The sequence below is a fragment of the Sylvia atricapilla genome, chromosome 2 (genome assembly GCF_009819655.1).
Source record: "Sylvia atricapilla isolate bSylAtr1 chromosome 2, bSylAtr1.pri, whole genome shotgun sequence".
NCBI lineage: Eukaryota > Metazoa > Chordata > Aves > Passeriformes > Sylviidae > Sylvia > Sylvia atricapilla.
The window spans coordinates 76,286,114-76,303,387 of record NC_089141.1 but is presented as its reverse complement, the minus strand read 5'-3'; the positions used below and the strand labels follow the sequence as shown (position 1 = coordinate 76,303,387).

The 17,274-nt window shown below is 36.5% G+C and overlaps 1 protein-coding gene across 1 annotated transcript in view; it reads right to left on the bottom strand.

Moving 5' to 3' along the window:
- PCCA (propionyl-CoA carboxylase subunit alpha) overlaps positions 1-17,274 on the bottom strand; it is a 270,508-nt gene that overhangs the window by 212,140 nt on the left and 41,094 nt on the right. The window contains exon 6 of the mRNA XM_066313485.1: positions 17,051-17,104. Coding sequence (XP_066169582.1) covers positions 17,051-17,104 — 54 coding nt within the window. The remainder of the gene's footprint in view (positions 1-17,050; positions 17,105-17,274) is intronic.

The window sequence follows — 17,274 nt, the reverse complement described above, 5'->3', positions numbered from 1 at the left end:
AAAAAAATTAACACTGCTTGCTAATCACTTATTAAATATCACTTATTAAAATAACTATCTTTCCCAATTTCAAACAAGTATGCCTTTAATCAGCTGAAAGATGGGAAAGACCTGCTCCAAATGAGAGCAGAGCTATTGGTGAAGAACAGTTCTGCATCAGCAGAACTCCATCCCCAAGTCTCATACTTCAGGCTCTCCCTGAAGTGTCACAATCTCACGTGGATATAGAGTAAGCATGATACTATGAATGTAAAGGATTAGCTTGCAAAGTTCTAAAATAAGTAAGAATCACCACTTCCAGTGAGAAATCAGTCATTATTTTAAATATGGTATCACAGTGATCTCTCTACATTTACTGCAATAAAAGATTTTATTAACTGCCTGGAGAGAAGTTAAATTTACTCATTTTCTCTGTCCAAGTTTCAGTCTGCGTATATTTTTTAACAAAAACACAATCCAAAGCATGTATTTGTTAACATCTGTGCATAAAATTGGTGCTCATCATCTCTCCAACAAAGTGGAAATTAAAAAACATAATTTTTTTTAAAAAAAACCTAAATTTTAACTGACAACAGAGTTAGCCATGAAAAAAATTAGGTAATTTGACAGAAGATATTCACCTACAGAAAAGTACTTATGGACTAGAGCTGGTGCTTGGGACTGACTTCTTTTAGAAGAACAAACAAACAAAGATCCTGGCTCCCAAGATTTTCAATACAGGAAAGAAATGTGAAAATAAGGAATTCATTAACTCATGTCTGGAATAAATAATGTTTTCCACTCTGAATATACGCACATTCCAAAAGAATTCAAAAATATTATGTATAGGAAGGGAAAGTTCCAAAAATACAGAAACCAAGATAAATATTGTCACTTTTCCAGGCAACCTTGCCTCTTATTTTAAGGACTACAGCACAGATATCAGGTCCTTAAACCTGTAGGGTTTTATGAATTAATATAAAGAGCTTATTCTTTAAGAAAAAACAAAAGTTGCATTAAGTAGTCTCTTAAGCTCATCACAAGCATCATATTGCATCATAATTCTTGGCCTTCCCTGGTCACATTTTAAACAAGTTTTACGTTGAAAAGCTGCTGTTAATGGAGAGTACCAGACTCTTCCCACTATAGAAGCTTGAGAGTTAACTGAAAAGAGGAGACAGTAATGCCCATACCTTTAAATACTGCTTTACTCAGCCACAAGGACGGCTTGCATGTCTCCATTTTTAAAAGAATGATGAGGACTGAGACCTCTTTGTGGCTGCAGGCATTAAGGTTTTCCATTTGGAGCACCAGGTTTTTCTTCCTCGCTTATTTTTTTAGCTTGCCCCTTTATATTTTTTTTTCAGATGCTAACAGAATTGGAGAAGGGGAAAAGGCATAATTCAGCTTTTCACTACACATGTGCATATGACATGGGATATGGTGAGCATAATTAGGTCCTTTGGATTTTGCTGTAATATAGATGAAGTCAACAACACATTAGTGATACTGTAAGGTAATTACATTTATTATAATTTGCAATATCCATCATTACACTTAAAAAATGAAGAGTCATTTAAGTGTTAAACAGTCAAAAATGTGATTGAAGTTGTTTCTATTTTTGATCTTTCAAGTAAATTTTCTTCAGCTCCAGGACTACATCTTCACTGCTATTTATCCTTCAACATTAGATCAGAAAATACATACAGTGACCTTTGTGCAAGGAGCAAATCTCTTCATCACAGATGTATGAATGGTTCAGACAAGAGTTCTTGCCATTCACAAAATTAAAACTACATTCACTCTATAACTTCAAGGTCTCCTTTCAACATATTATCTCTCAACTAGTTAATGCAAGCCTATATATTTTTAAAGGTATTTTACGGTTCTGCTGTCTAATAATGATTAGTTATGCTCCATTTACCATATCTTTTCATGAACAGGCTGAATACCTTGGTGAAAGGATAGCTTCTGTTTTACTCACTCATATAAAGCTCCAATTCCACAAGAAATTTGAACCCCATTATTTTAATCCCTGAAGAAAAACTAATTTGATAATGCTCAATATATTAAACATTCTTCTCTTGGTCCAAATACTTATACCAGTTATTCATATTATGATACACTTTTGTAATCCAAAAGGGAATACATACATCACTTCGCATAGTTATATATATAGTTTTGCAGTCAGTTTAATTTTTAGAAAGACGTGGAGAATTAAAACCCTTAACTATCATACCTAAACCTCATTATCCAGTAAATGTCAGCAGCCTTAGTAATGAAAACTCATAATATATAAACAGTTCAGACTAGTTTTTAAAAAAAAAAAAATCACATGACATCTGAGCTGTTTCAAAACTCCCTGGAAGATGAAGATCACACTGGATCCTTGTTTTAAGGAAGTATCTCCATTACCAGCTATTACAACGCAGATAATGTAGCTGAATGCTAAATTCCTTTAAAGCACGCAATTCAAAAAAGTAGCAAGACATACCATTTTCTTGATGCCCAACAGTATTTCCTTTCCTGCTCACCAAAGCATCTCAGTTGTTTTCTATTCTTAAAAAAAAATTACTGCTCAAAAGCTAACTTCAAAGTTTAAGGCAAGAGCTTTTTGACAATTTTAAGACTGAGGTTCAAGTTTCTGCACTTTGCAACAGTACAGCATCCTGACCAATCCCTGTTTTGGAATAATTAGCATAAGCTACTACATTATAGTGATACCTGTAGTTTTCACTGCAATCCTCAAAATACAGTCCAACATGAATGAGAAATTTCAGGCTTATAATTTTGTTACAAGACAGTAACAAAGGCCAAACTCCAGATATCTTATATAGGGAAATACAAGATCAAACCAGGAATCTTACACTCAAGTAAGAGTAAGCAACCAGAAGTTAAATTTAAACTCTCAGTAGTAACATTAATTATTTTACATCACTTACATCACCAGCATTCAACTATCACAGCAACACAGGCTACAAAGGTTTTTTATCCATGTTGAAACCTAATCATTACCTAGGCTTTTTATTAGGCAAGTTCCATTTCTATTTCAACTCCACTAAGTTATACCTGCGGTGGCTTTTCAGTCCAAATATTTTAGGAAGATTTGTCACTCCTAGAACAGAATCAAATAATCAGATTTTATTTCACTCCACCAGGCCAAGATACAAACATGCTACACTAGAAACTCCTTAAAAGGGAATAAGATTCTTATTTCTAAACTCTGGTTTCTTTCACTATTTTTCAAAGGCAGTTGCAATGGTAGCACTTTTATAGTACTGTCTATCAAGACTGACGTGCCATTACATGACATTGAGAATACATAGCAATATAAGTATTTCACTGATGGAGTCACAGATTCGGGAAACCATTCCTGCACTGAATGATAATGCAGGCTTTTTAAGAATTAGCTGGACTGGAATCTTAATACACAGACAAGAACTTCTGGGAGACTGTGTTAGTAAGGTTTTTCAATCCCATTTTCTTCTGCTGTTTGATCGGTTTTAAACTTTGGTCGCAAATTCCCTAGTCTCCTGTAGCGTGGAAATACTAAAACATATTTGTGTATTTCCCCTAAATCATACAGTAGAAACTGGAAAAAAGAAAACTTACCAGAAAACAGATTCAAGAGGGACAGGGAAGATAACAATGGGGTTTAACTGCAAGAAGAATGCCTCGTTTTGAAGTCCTCATGAATGATAATTTTCCACAGAAATATGGCAGAATGCTAAATGATTCCAAGTTATATAGACTTATGGTCCATGCATGAACATACTGCAGATCACTGCTTCTTCAATTTTAGGTAATGAAAAATTCAAACTGTAAATTCAAAGAAAAATAGTTCTGTAGTTTTCTGGCACTTGGAGCTAACAATAGCCTGGATTATATTTAGAAGATAACGTGCAAACATGCATCAATACAGTCATCCATGGATACAATATGTGTACTCAACTCTTCAAGCTATCCTTTATGGGTATTTTGGTGCTGTGAGGCAAGCAGTGTGTCCGATTTGTATCTGTTATTTTCTAAACAAACCAACTGCTTTAAGATTAAGTATATTGAATTACAAGAACAGATACTGAAATTAACATATTTAAGTTACATCTGAGAGAAAAGCACTTGCAAAAGCAACAGGCAAACTACCAGAAATAATCAAAGCAAAAACATTCTAAAACCAAATACAAATTTAAGAGAATCTTTGGCATCTTGCTGTAGGAGTTGTTTGAACCTCACATCCCTTTAATCGTGGAGGCTACTTAAGAAATTCTGTGTCAGTCAGGACCAATACTGAAATACAACTATAGTAGCCCACTTTCAAAATTCTGAAAATCCATTTGAAGATACCAGTAGGGGGTAAATTAAAGCTGTAAGCATTAGGAAACTAATAATTTGAAAAATGTAGAGGCAATGAAGCCTAAAGTTATCAAGCACTGAAATGACTGGAAAAGTGTTTTGTTTAGTTGGAAATAACTAAATATAAAAAAAACCCAAAACCTTTTGTAAAACAAAAGATACAATTATAATCTACTATACAACCTAACAGAACTGAAACAAAATCTTGTAGAAAAAATATGAATTTGTTATTCCACAGACATTTTGGTATAAGGTACAGTAGAAAGAGACACTCTATACAAGAGCAGAAGCCAGAGTGCCCTTTATGCACTCTTTGAAAACTCTTACTTGAATATACATTTGTCAAATTCTATCTCACTGGACTCCAGTCTTTCATTCCAAAGATTTATTGCACAAGAATTTCTCTCAGCAGATGCAAAAGGCTAGAACTTTCAGTAAAAAGAGTTCAGAAAGAATAGTGGTAATACTGTTTAAAGTGTTATTCACAATAAGGTGAAAATTTGTTTCATACAGCAGCTGAGAGGCTTCAGTTAACAACCATGAAAGCAGAATGGAAGCCACGCTGTACGATGCCAAGCATGATATATCATAAATAAAGCCATTACTATTCTCATGAAAAAGTTAGCCATATTTCAGTTCATAAGCCATGAAAAACCTCAATTTACATCACTTTCTAGGGAGAATCTAACTGTCAGGTACTATGAAAACTCATTATAATCAGAGCACATTCCACCCACAAGATGCCCAGACTATCTGAAATTGCTCCTTGGAGCTGGAAATATCTGTAAATAAGGCCACTTATCTCTTGAGCTTCCTGCGCGTTCCAGATGAAAAGCCATGACATTCTTGAACACAGAAAGGAAAACGAAACATGCAAGGAAGGAGGAGGACAGGATCCTCTCCTGCTCAGCTCAAGAGCAACGAGATGTTTTGAGCATAAATACATTAACATGTATAAATTCACACATACAATAGAAATGGACAAAGTTTCTCAGATTAATTAAATATACATGTGCCCAGCACAAGGCTTGAATACTGTCTGAAGCCAAACACTAAAGAGTGAACACAAAGCAAAGAAATACTCAACCTCCAAGCAAGGTGAGAGTTCCATGTAAACAAGCAAGCAACTATGTAATACAAAACTGTATCAATGCCTACACACACACACAAGACTCAAATGGAAGTCTTCATTTAGGCATTTTTTACCTTTTGAGTAACTTGTTTTTAAATAGCCTGATATTATTTTAGTACGGTGGCTTTGAATTTAAAATTAAGCACAGCTTGCCAGCAAGGTGCCTTGTCCAAAAGTCCAAGCAGAGAACTTATTCTTCCTAAATTCCAGCCTGCATAAATTAAACAACTTCTCTTGGTGGGATAGGTGGAAGCACCACTCTGCAGCACACCTGCTGCCTGCCTTTGAAAAGCAAATTTACACATGGAATTCCTGAGCAGCCCTTTTGTGCTAAGAGGCATGTTCTCCATATACAGACATAATGTACTTTCAGCTTTTGTACATGCTACAGCTCACACAGTATTTGCATAGTCCACTACGCTCATTTACCAGAAGTCATCACAGTTTATAATATGGCTGCTGTGAGAATTATTTCTCTACATTATTATAACAGAACCCATGAAAAAAGGTACCAGTCTTAAAAAATTCAAGTGCTTCAGTTTGGTACCACCTTAAAATAACATGTTCTTCCTGCAAGCAGAATAAAAATATACACTGAAAATAAGAGATTGCCATATCCCATATATATATATATAATTCTCTGGCTTCCTAAACTCATTCCTAACTTACATATGCTTATTGTCTTCCCAAAGACTAAAATTTTTTAATCACAGTTTGGGATACAACAATTAATGCCTGAAATATCACATATGCCACAATACCAACTACTTAAATTAAGCAACTTGAAAACTATCTTTTGAACACTGCAGTATAGGTTGCATGGGTGTTGAATTCTCTAGATGCCTTCTACCAAAAATCTCCTTGAAGACAAATATGGTTATGGGCTATACCAATTTGGCTGACCAGAATCTGCCTCTTGCTCCACAGAAAGTCAAATCTAAATTTAAACTAAGAGAACAAGCAACTCTCTCCCAAAAAAATAGCTAAATGACTAACCTGTAGGAACATCCTACATTATGAGATCAGATCCTGTTCCAAAGACCAAAGGATCATTCATCTACTCAGAACCACCTTTAATGTGGTAACAGCTTTGCCCCAGCATCCACATATATGTAATTTATTCTTATCAGAGCACATACAGGAAGGTACAAGATGCTCAGTCAAGATGTGGATCAATGCTCCAAAAAGTCACAAGATCCAGAAGGCAAATAGTTCCCCTGCCTCTAACACAAATACATACAATGCCTTAGGACACAACTTCATTGCTTGAATGACTAGGAAGGGCAGTGGCACCCACAGCAGCCATAGGACATATTTGTTAACCATCAAGAAGCACATTCAGCCAAGCAGGAGTAGGTGAGAGCTAGAGGACCTATCCAGTAGAGACTAAGCCCCAGCCCAGAAGCCTACCCTACCATAAACCTCCAAGAAGAAATCCTCATTGAAAGCACTCTTAGCCCCCTCTTCATTTCATCCATTCAGAACCACAGTCCAGTTGTAAAACATCTGCAAATACTTTATGACTTCAGCTGTGACTGAAAAAGAAACTAAAATCCTTCTAAATTTAGAGGGTAAAATGTTCTCCCCACTTTTGTGGAAGTTCTGCTGAAGCAAACTCAACTGTTTGCTAGTCTCAACAACTCTGCCAGGCAAGTATCTCCAGATTTCTTAGAGAAATAGACAAGCATCCTAGCCAAAAGGCAAAATATCTCACACAAGGTTTTTTTTAATGAAAAAAGCATAATTTTCCTCAGGTTTTTTAATAACAAACTATGGAAAAAATTGTGGCTCACAATCAAGAAAGTTTTTCCAGTAACGTCCATAGATACTTTACTACTTGTTAACTCAAACTAGTATTTGTTGTCTAATCACAATCTCAATCACTGAATTACCACTGCAGATAGCTCCAAGCTAACACAGGAAAGGTAAAGGACACAGCCTTCCCAGCTATTTGTAAGCAAAGAGCTATTTTGCAAATTAACGATAGGAATTCCAAACCTGACCAAGGCAACTATGAAAATATTTTCAGTGTGTGAAAAATATTCAAATGGCTCTACTTTCTACAAACATTCTCATTTAAATACGTGCACCCAATGTTCAGATAGGGTAATGAAATAGTTCACAAATTCTTACACAGTAAACTGTCAAGTTTTATTCACAAGAATGTTCTGGAATATCTTTTGCTGGTTTTTCCCCCATTCTAAATGTTTAATGCATTCCCCATCCCCAAACTGTATAATAAGTAACTTGAATATAAACAGTGTTCACAATACCTAAGAGTGAAAGTGGGAAAGAGTAAGCACCAGTACTCTTTTGCAAGAGCTCTGAAGAACATGTCAGTATGATCCTAACAGGCATCTGGAATAAAAATGCTTTGTTGTCCGTGTACATATGTAAATTCAGCAATATCTATCCTTTCAGACAGAAAATATATGCAAGCCTCTCCACAAAGGAAAGTATAATTTCACAGTATAAGTTTCCACATAGTGCTCTGAAAATAGAGTAGCTTGGAAAAGAGCAAGAATATCACTCCATCAAGAATACATTTAGCTAATCATACGGTTTTATTACTAAACTAAGCTGTTGTTACATAAAAGCATCAATTTTCCTCCAAAAGCAACCTTTATTTTGCATCTGAATTGCCAACCACGATGTTACTGCATCCCAACACACATATTTACCATTACTGCAGTGAACCACACACATCTTCAAGCCAGTCAGTAGGAGATGAGGCAGAGGAAAGAAGGAAGTACAAGAGCAAATATTCGCTGAGATCCCTATGACCATGATCTGAGAGCAGGAAACTGTACAGCCTGTAATATCATCTGTTTCTAGGACTCATTGTACAAGCATTACTTTTCTGTACCACTTCTAAATAAATAACCTAGTTGGGATGTCCATCTAATGTACCATATTCTTGCATTAAGAGAAGGCCTGCTAAAAGAGAAATTTTGAGGAAAATTATTGTAAAGGCAGTTACAAAGGAAGAGGGGTTTGAGGGTAAATCTACCTGAAGTAACCTTTCTAGACATCATCTTTGCATTTTTCTGCTGCTTCATGCATTACTAATCAGTGGCCCACTAGAAACTTCAGCACCAATTGAAAAGCCTGGCAGGGTATTTGGCTTTCAATTCTTCTACTCAGTTTATTCCCAACACAAGTATATTCATCAGGCTTAAAAACAACTCTTGAACAAGGGCAGCCACTCAGCAATGAAATGTAAATTACTGACATGTGCTAAAACCTGCACTTGCCACTGCTAATGAGCACATTAAAGGAAAAAAGCTCACTAGATATTACTGCAACCTTTTCACTTAACCCTATATGTACTGAAAGCCATAATTGAGCATCAATTAAAGAACCCATCTCTAAACAGTGAGACACTTTTCAACAGGTGTATGCTTCCTACTGATACTAAAATCAGAATGATGTACAAATGTGTGGACACTGATAACAGACTTATTTTTAAACTTCCATTAAACTTTTCACAATATCAGTAAAAAAATCATAAACATGACAACACATAAATTTCCAGGTTTACAGCATTAGCAGTGTCAGATCTCAGGTGATTAAATAAAACAGGATTAGCTGCCAATAAGCCCCAAGGTTAGGAAGCCAACTTGTAGCAACTTCTCCCTACCTATTATGCTCACAGGGAGGTAAAGACACTGAAAATAATCTTCAACAAACAGCAATAGCCTGCAGAGTCACAGAAAACAACACCTTTGCCTCCACAGCATCTAACAGTGATGCACTCCATAGCGCAATAAAAGCCCTACCAACTATACACTCACAAGTCTCACAGCTTTTAAAAATTCACACTATCAATGTTGCAAGAAGCTACTGTAAACTTCTAAGGCAGAGAAGGGGGTGACAACTTTTGGTGAAAAACTACATCAATACAAAGGGGATCTTCATATTTTGTGGATGAAAGAAATTATTTAAAGCCCCCTCCCTTCACACACCTACAGACATTGATGAGGTCCCCTCTCAGGCATGTCTTCCCAAAATTGAACAGGTCCAGCTCCCAGAGAGATGCTCCAGTCCCTTGACCATCTTCACTGCGTTCCACTGGGCTCACTCCAGATGTGACCTCCCCAGGGCTGAGCAGAGGGAGCAGGATCACCTCCCTTGACCTGCTGTCAGTGCTCTTCCTGATGCACCCCAGGGTACCACTGACCTTCCTGGCCACAAGAGCACTGCCGGCTCATGGACAGCTTGCTGTCCACCAGCACCTCCAGGTCCTCCTTCTCAGAGCTGCTTTTCAACAGGTCAACCCAAGCTAAACAGGCTTCAAGAATTAAATTTATAAACTTCCTCAAAGCTTCCCTCAAAAGTAATCACCTCCTAGCCTTGGGATGAAAGAGACGGACCATGTTCATATCCCTCCTCATGTAACACACTGCTGTCAACAACCAAAACCCTTGTGGACAAAAACGCTGCATGTTGTTAGAAGACATCTTGGCTCATAAAGTGTGTATTCAGAGTGATTTTGGTCCTGTTGCAATTATAGTCTTCAGCTACAGTAGTGAACAGAATAGTCATATTGTGATAGGGAAAATGATTCCACCACACACAATTACTGCTTTAATGTATTACAACTGTAAGAATGCACAAAAAACCCCCTCTTTGCTAAGTTGCATTCATTTTTAAAGTCAGAATTAATTTTCTTGATATGTATATTTTATAAAGAATACATATAAACTCTTAAGTATTCAATCTATAACGAAGATCTACTGAACACAGAGCATCAATCACTCTAAAATATATCATTTTTGAAAATGCAGGCAGAAAACAGAAGTGATTATTAAGGAAACATTGTTGAATCCTAAGCTGAAGCTTCATCTGCCTTGCCACAAAAGTAAATTAGAATCCACAGAGCAACAGAAGTTCTTATTTCAAAGACATTGTCTTAATTATTCATGTTAAATCCAACTCCACTATTACTAATGAGACATTTAAAACTGATTTTAGAAACCGAGGAGGACATCACATCTGCAAGGTTACCACATAAGTTTACATCAGTTTACAGAATAGGACAAATTAACAAATCACCATAGATCAGAATGGACAGAATTTACCATAACCAGACAAGCTTGTCTGCATGATTGCAAGGCAATAGCAAAGGGGAAGAAAGTGAAAGGAAACAATATTACCTGTGGAGGAAGAGAATTACATAGCATTTCATTTGCATGTCTTCTATTATCGCAATGAGTAAAAACACAAGTACGCACAGTTAATATAATTGCAGTTGTGGAAACAGTAGTACATTTTTCATTTTCACAACCAGACATAGCAACAATGAAAAAAAGAGAACAAAACAATGTATTTCTGAAGAAACAGGAAGAATTCCTGTAAGTCTGGAAGTAAGTATTATTGCAGTGACACTGCACATCAAGAAATAATGAAGTTTTACAAATCAGGAGTCCATATATCCATTCATTTGCAGAACCACACACCCTAATAAGCATGCTAAAGTACTGCTATTGACAAGCATCTCATGAGAAACATTAAATGACTTTTGATAACCCATATAGGCAAAAATACCTCTATTGTCTTCTTTAATCACATGCACAGCATAAATCATTCCTCCAGAAGCCATGCAAGTCCACAGTGCATCCACTAAGAGTCTCACGTGGCCAGGCACTAGTGTTCAAATCAAGAAGTTCAGTACTTGCATTTTTCCTAAGGACAGTTGCACATGTTACAGCTTTCAAACTAAACCACTTGAAGAAAAGACAAAGCTTAAAAAAACACAAGTTAAAACCAAAGGCTTACTCCAAGTGAAAAACAAATACAAATAGGTTAAGACTGCCATGTCATAGAAAGTTGCCTAATCACAAAGGAGATCAGAAGAAAAAACATATTAAGATTATGAAGTTTAGGCAAAAGAATAAAAAGGGAGGAGAGTACTTTCATCAAATCACATGAACCTTTGACAAAACACTATCCTGCATCTTTAAATACATGCATATAGGTTATACACACATATACCCACAAGACCTGTAGACTGAGACTGTAAAAGTTTAGGCATACACCTACCCTTGAAAGAAATGCCCTAGCTATATCCAGCAGCTCTCAAGATAGTTATTTGAAATTTGCAACAAGGTAGAACTGTCATCAATTTATTTTGTTGCATAGCGGTCTTATACAGGACACTGATGACATAAAGTAAGCCATCAAAGGCTTTTAGCAAAGGTATTTGAAGTTTTCTACAGTAAAGGAGTAACACAGTTCCACACAAGTAAGGGCTAAGCAGACAGTTCAGACAACTCAATTTCATTTTTCTAGCTCATATGGACTACTAATGTCTGACAAATACTGCCCATGATTTAATACACACATTATTTGTCTCTCTCATGGATTTCACCCAACCTGATACAGCAGATTTAGATTCTTTTCCTATGAAAGAAAGTTTTCTCAGAATTAAACACAAGAATACAAGTAACACACAGAAGCATTCTGCCCCAGAACAAAATAAGTATCAAAATTATAGGTTCACAGTCAGAACTCTTCTGGGTAGCAAAGTGGTGACCTGTTCACTTAGGCCAGTACATTGCCTAACCTTTGTACAGACAAAACCTCCAGTCTCCAACAGACAAAGCACCTTAAGCCACCACAGGCAGTGGCGGCAAACACACTGTTGGCTTTGGTAGGCAATGAAACTCTGGCCTGCAAGGCAGAGTGTATAAAACATACTTTAAAAGCTCTGTCTTCCCCACACTTTGAATTATACCATCTCTGCCACAAGCAGCTTCTTGATACCAATCTTCCACTGCCTTTTTTTGACCACCTTTTCACAATTTGGCACTCACAAATGCTAATCAGTCACAAGAGTTGTCAGATAAAAAGCTAATGCACGTGGGAACAGCATGAGAATCATACCAGGTGTTCCTCAAAAATGTAACATCCACTGAATCACAATAAAGGAACTTCACAATTTGCTTACAAGTAACAAAGCCATGCACAACAATGGTAAAGAAACCTTCCTGCCAGTAAGAGTTTACATTTTAAATGGTGAGAAACCCATAATTAGCTGTCTATAGGTCTGTAGAGCCACCTGCACTAAGTTCTTCACAGATCAGACATGTGTCCCCTTACAGAAGGTAAAACAAGTTGTTCTTTGGTTTACCTTTTCCTTCTCAAACTTAGCAGCCATTTACAAACATGTGATCGATCATTTCCATATACATTGTTTGCCCATTTATTTTAGACAATACATTGTTGGGATTTTTAATTCCACCAAGAATGTTAATCTAGCTTCAAAGGTAAAGAGAAACAGCACTGGCTGCTTTGATCTCCCCCAGTCATCTCAAACAGTAGTTGGTAAAAAGGTTCAAAAGATGTATACAACCAGGTTTCACTAGGAACTCCAAAAAGATTCATATTTTACTCCAAAATTGAATGCTTTTTTCTCACCATGTTTATGGCTTCTATCCCATGGAATGGATTTTGGCAGGAGGTAGTGGCTTGCTACTTTTGCATCAAGAAACAGAGCATCAGAATATTGTCAAGGCTGTATTCAGAAAAGAATATTCCAGATAAAGGTTGCTTTTGTAACTTAAACTGCTATAATTTTGAGATAATTTTATGCACATATTAAATCATTTTCTTGGAGGAAATACGCCACAATCCTGACCTTTTATGAAAGCACAAACTCTATCACATCCGTACAAGACACCAAAACACACTGAGGATTTATAAACTAGCAAACTGATATTTTTCATACTAGGCTTGCAAAATAATAATTCAGCTGAATTTGTTTGTTTTGTTTTTAACAGTTAGCATCCCATGGGACTTTCAAGGCAGTCAGTAAAATAGAAGTTCATTTGTGTTTCATTAAATTAAAAGGAAAACTGATCCCATTATGATACAGAGCCATCATGCATCAAGGTCAAAGTTTATAATCATTACCAGGAAGCAGGAAAGGAACATATCCTCAACTGCAGGAGTAAGACTCCTACTTGCTGCTAACATCAGCTAGACAAGCAGCTGTCTCTGACTCTGGAATAATGACTGTGCAACACACACTCACTTTCTTCTCACTCTTTTCTCACCCAGACTGGGGGGAAGGAAAAAAAAAAAAAAAAAAAAAAAAAAAACACCAGAGTCACTGGGCCACGGACCAATCCCCAATTTTCCCAAACTATTCAGCATGTTAAGAGACCTGACTCAGCACTCCCATCCCCCCATCAAAACAGCTGTTCTGGAGGTTTACAAGCAAAAAACGAAAAATGGCAATTTCAGATAACTATATATTTCAATTACAGGTCAGCCAAAAGGCTCAGATTAGTCTCAGGCCTTTCTCCTTCCCCAATTCCAAAGACCTGCTTTAGGTGACAGCGTTGACAAGGCTTCTCAGAAAATTTAATTAATTTTATGAAATGGGAAACATCAAGCAAGCTAACCTACATACAGAGGTCACTAGCAAACTCTTCTAAAGTAGGAAAGGAACAAACTGCTCTTGCAATCCTGCATAGCATCTGGCAAAGGATACTAGCAATTTTTTTTTAATGCAGCAATAGATTTTTAACTTCACTTTAACATTTATGACAGTATTGAATATTATGCAATTACTCCTTGAAGGAGGGAAATTACTTACATGAAAATATATTTGCATGCATAAACTAAAAGTACCAACTTATTTGCTGACTCTAATGAAATACATTCACTTGCATAAACCCATATTTTGTTATTCTACGTGTTATCAGCATTTTCATGAATTCATCAAAAGATCCCACATTCAAATACCAATCTTTAAGAAATTAACTTTAATATTTATAAAATCTTTGACACACTCACTCAGTATAAATACCATGGATCCCTCTTCTGTCAGCCAACAACAGCTACCAGAGCAGATACACAAAGACAGGACTGAATGCACCAGTTTATTTACTGAATCACAATGAACAGCACGGCAGATATTCGCCCCATTGACTGTTTTTTTGGAAATTCTGTTTTGGAAACAAAGGATCATTTATTTGTGTCTCTCTTGCCCATTTTAAGAGAACAAAATTAAGTTTCTAAAGAAGAAAAAATTAAAGACCAGCAATTTTCAATACTCTGAATATCTCTCAAACTCTCCAAAAGTATGGTCTATAGCTGTGTACTACTCCATGAGTCAAAGAACAATGAAAAAAAGACATGCTTTTGTTCAAATAACACACTGTGGGATTACATGTGAGCTGACCCTCTATGCATTAATTGAAGATAAAGCTTTGCTTTGAGCTTATTACTGCTCTTACAGATAGACTGGCAAGTTTAGAAAGTTTGGTGTCCTTCTCAGCTTCCCAGTTTAAGAAGTTTGTCCTAAAGTACAGATGCATACCAGGAAATAAGCCCAAGTTTCATAAGTTCCATCACTATTTTCAATGCAAAAGAACAAAACAGTGTATATACAAAGAACGGGATAAGGAAAAAGACAACAGAACAAAAATGTCTTCAGCAACTTCATAACAGTTTAACAACATAAGAGTTACAGTCTTCAATAAAGAAAAGAAACAGCAGGCAAGTTTTCCTCCTAACTGTATTCATAAGAGTGCTTGAAAAAAATACAAGCAGGCCTAGCAATAAAAAAGACCATTTCACCAGATCTCACTAGAGGTTTGATCTTATAGAGCCACTGACATCAAGGGAAGCACAATGATGTCTTAATTGAGACCTCAAATAGTGCATTTCAGAAAGCAAAATCACATTACCTTGTTTTATTATATATTTAGAGAACTGAACACACCGGTTTTCTGAAACATAATTAAAACTATTTTGAGACTACAGCACCAACCAAAACCTCAAATGTTTCACCACATTACTTCAGGAAATTGTTCAGAAACTTTTCTAGGATCTGAGTGAAAAGATGAGAAATAGAAGGATGGAGAGGATCTACAGGAATGTTTGTACTTCCTCCATTTCTGCTTAACACTGCCAAAAAATTGCTCCAGACTGTCACATTACCAATATTGTAACTAACATTACCACACCACTTACATTTTGTTGTAAATAACAACCACACCACTACAGAATGTGCCCAGTTCAGAGAAATAACTATCGAACTTCCATATTCAGCAGCAAAACAAAGCAAAATAGCGTAAGTGAGCACTTCCATTTCATTGAAATTTTTTGTTACTAAAGAAACAGGAACTGCCAACTAAAGCCAGTTATCCTGCTGGTCTAATCCACTGAGAACAGAGTTTGTTATAAATTAAGCCAGGAATCTTCCCAGTAAAAAGAACCTCCAGCACACGAAGCAGAACAGTGATAAAAGAAAGCTGCTAACCTGCATGAAGCTAACATGTAAGAGATTACCCCAGATTTGGTAAATCCCGGCAAACACCAAGTGTTTAGAATCCCTTTCAACTTTAACATCACCAGCACTCAGCAGGGTGTACTCAGCATCCCACAGAACCTGCACTTGTTTTTGTCTAGGGGCTTTAAAAAAAAAAATTCACAGCAACTTGGAAGTACGAAATTTTTAGATTTCAATCTCAAATAATCTCCTTAATGGGCAGGTGGCATTCTCTAACAGCAAATAATCAACTAAATAGTAAGGGTCTGTATTGCAACTAGAACTCAAGCCTAAAGAAACATAGTCAAGGAAGGTGCATGGAAGACCTGTTCCACAGATGCTAAGGACAAAGACATTTTAGAATCAGATTCTTCATCTAAGTTTATCCTTAATTAGAAAGGAGCAAATTTTTCTCAAAGGCAGAAACAAAGTTATCTTGCTGCCTGTAAAACAAGGTACTTCTTCAGCTACATGGCTCATGGTTCATACTCCATAACAAAGCTGATAGCTGCAATGGCTTTTTACTTTGAACTTTAACGTAGTATGTGCTTGTCCTTATTCTGAGCAAAGCCAGTAGACAATAGCACATGATCTGCAGTGATTACACACACAGCATCCACCCAGGACACTGAACAAACATTGTGAATGTAACTTCCTCCTCCTAGCACTGCTCACACTTTTAAGCAGCTGCATGAAAGCTTCTGGAAAAAAAATAAAATCAGACCATGCATCATGATATACAAAAACCTTACAGAAGTAAAGAGGTTTTGAACAATCATTTTTACAAATTCAGACAAAGTGAAAACAGCACCCTCTTGACTCTCTGGTCCTTTCAGAGAATACAGTTCCATGATACAATACTACCAGCAGAGAAGCCAATTTTTAAACAGCCTTCTATTTGCATCCCAAAGTGCAGTTCAGCACCTTCTCAGGGCTGCTGATACAGCTGTTGACCAGCTGTGCTACGAATCATCAAAATGATCACTTAAAACCAGATACTTTTAACCTAGATCATTTCAGTGACCCAGTTTTGCAGAGCAGCCCCATAAACAGTCCAGGCATAAGTGAAAATCCTGACAGGTTTTTATATCCTGGGTAAAGTTCTTACAAACACACTTCTCCCAAAAGAAAACTCAGGCTCAAAATGCAAGAAATCCACGTGTACAGAAAGCACACTGAAATCCCTTATGTTAAGGTATCTTTTAGATTTGCCTTGAGTTGTTAGCTTGATTCCTCAGATACCTTGAAAAAAGTATGTGCCACCTAGTGCACCAGTCACAGCCAAGCAAATAAAAATAACTTACCAAACGTCTAGCAAATTCTTTATTTTCTGAAAGAAATCCATACCCTGGGTGCACCTTGGAAGAAAAAAGAAAAAATTCAAGCTGATTGAGTTCTGAAACCAGACGTCAAAATCACTAGCGTATTTTCAGATTCTGGGGATAGTGAAGTAGATCACTAAGCATTTAAATAGGTTGAATGCCTTAAACTCTCTTAACACAGTGATTTTTCTGTCCTAACCCAAGTT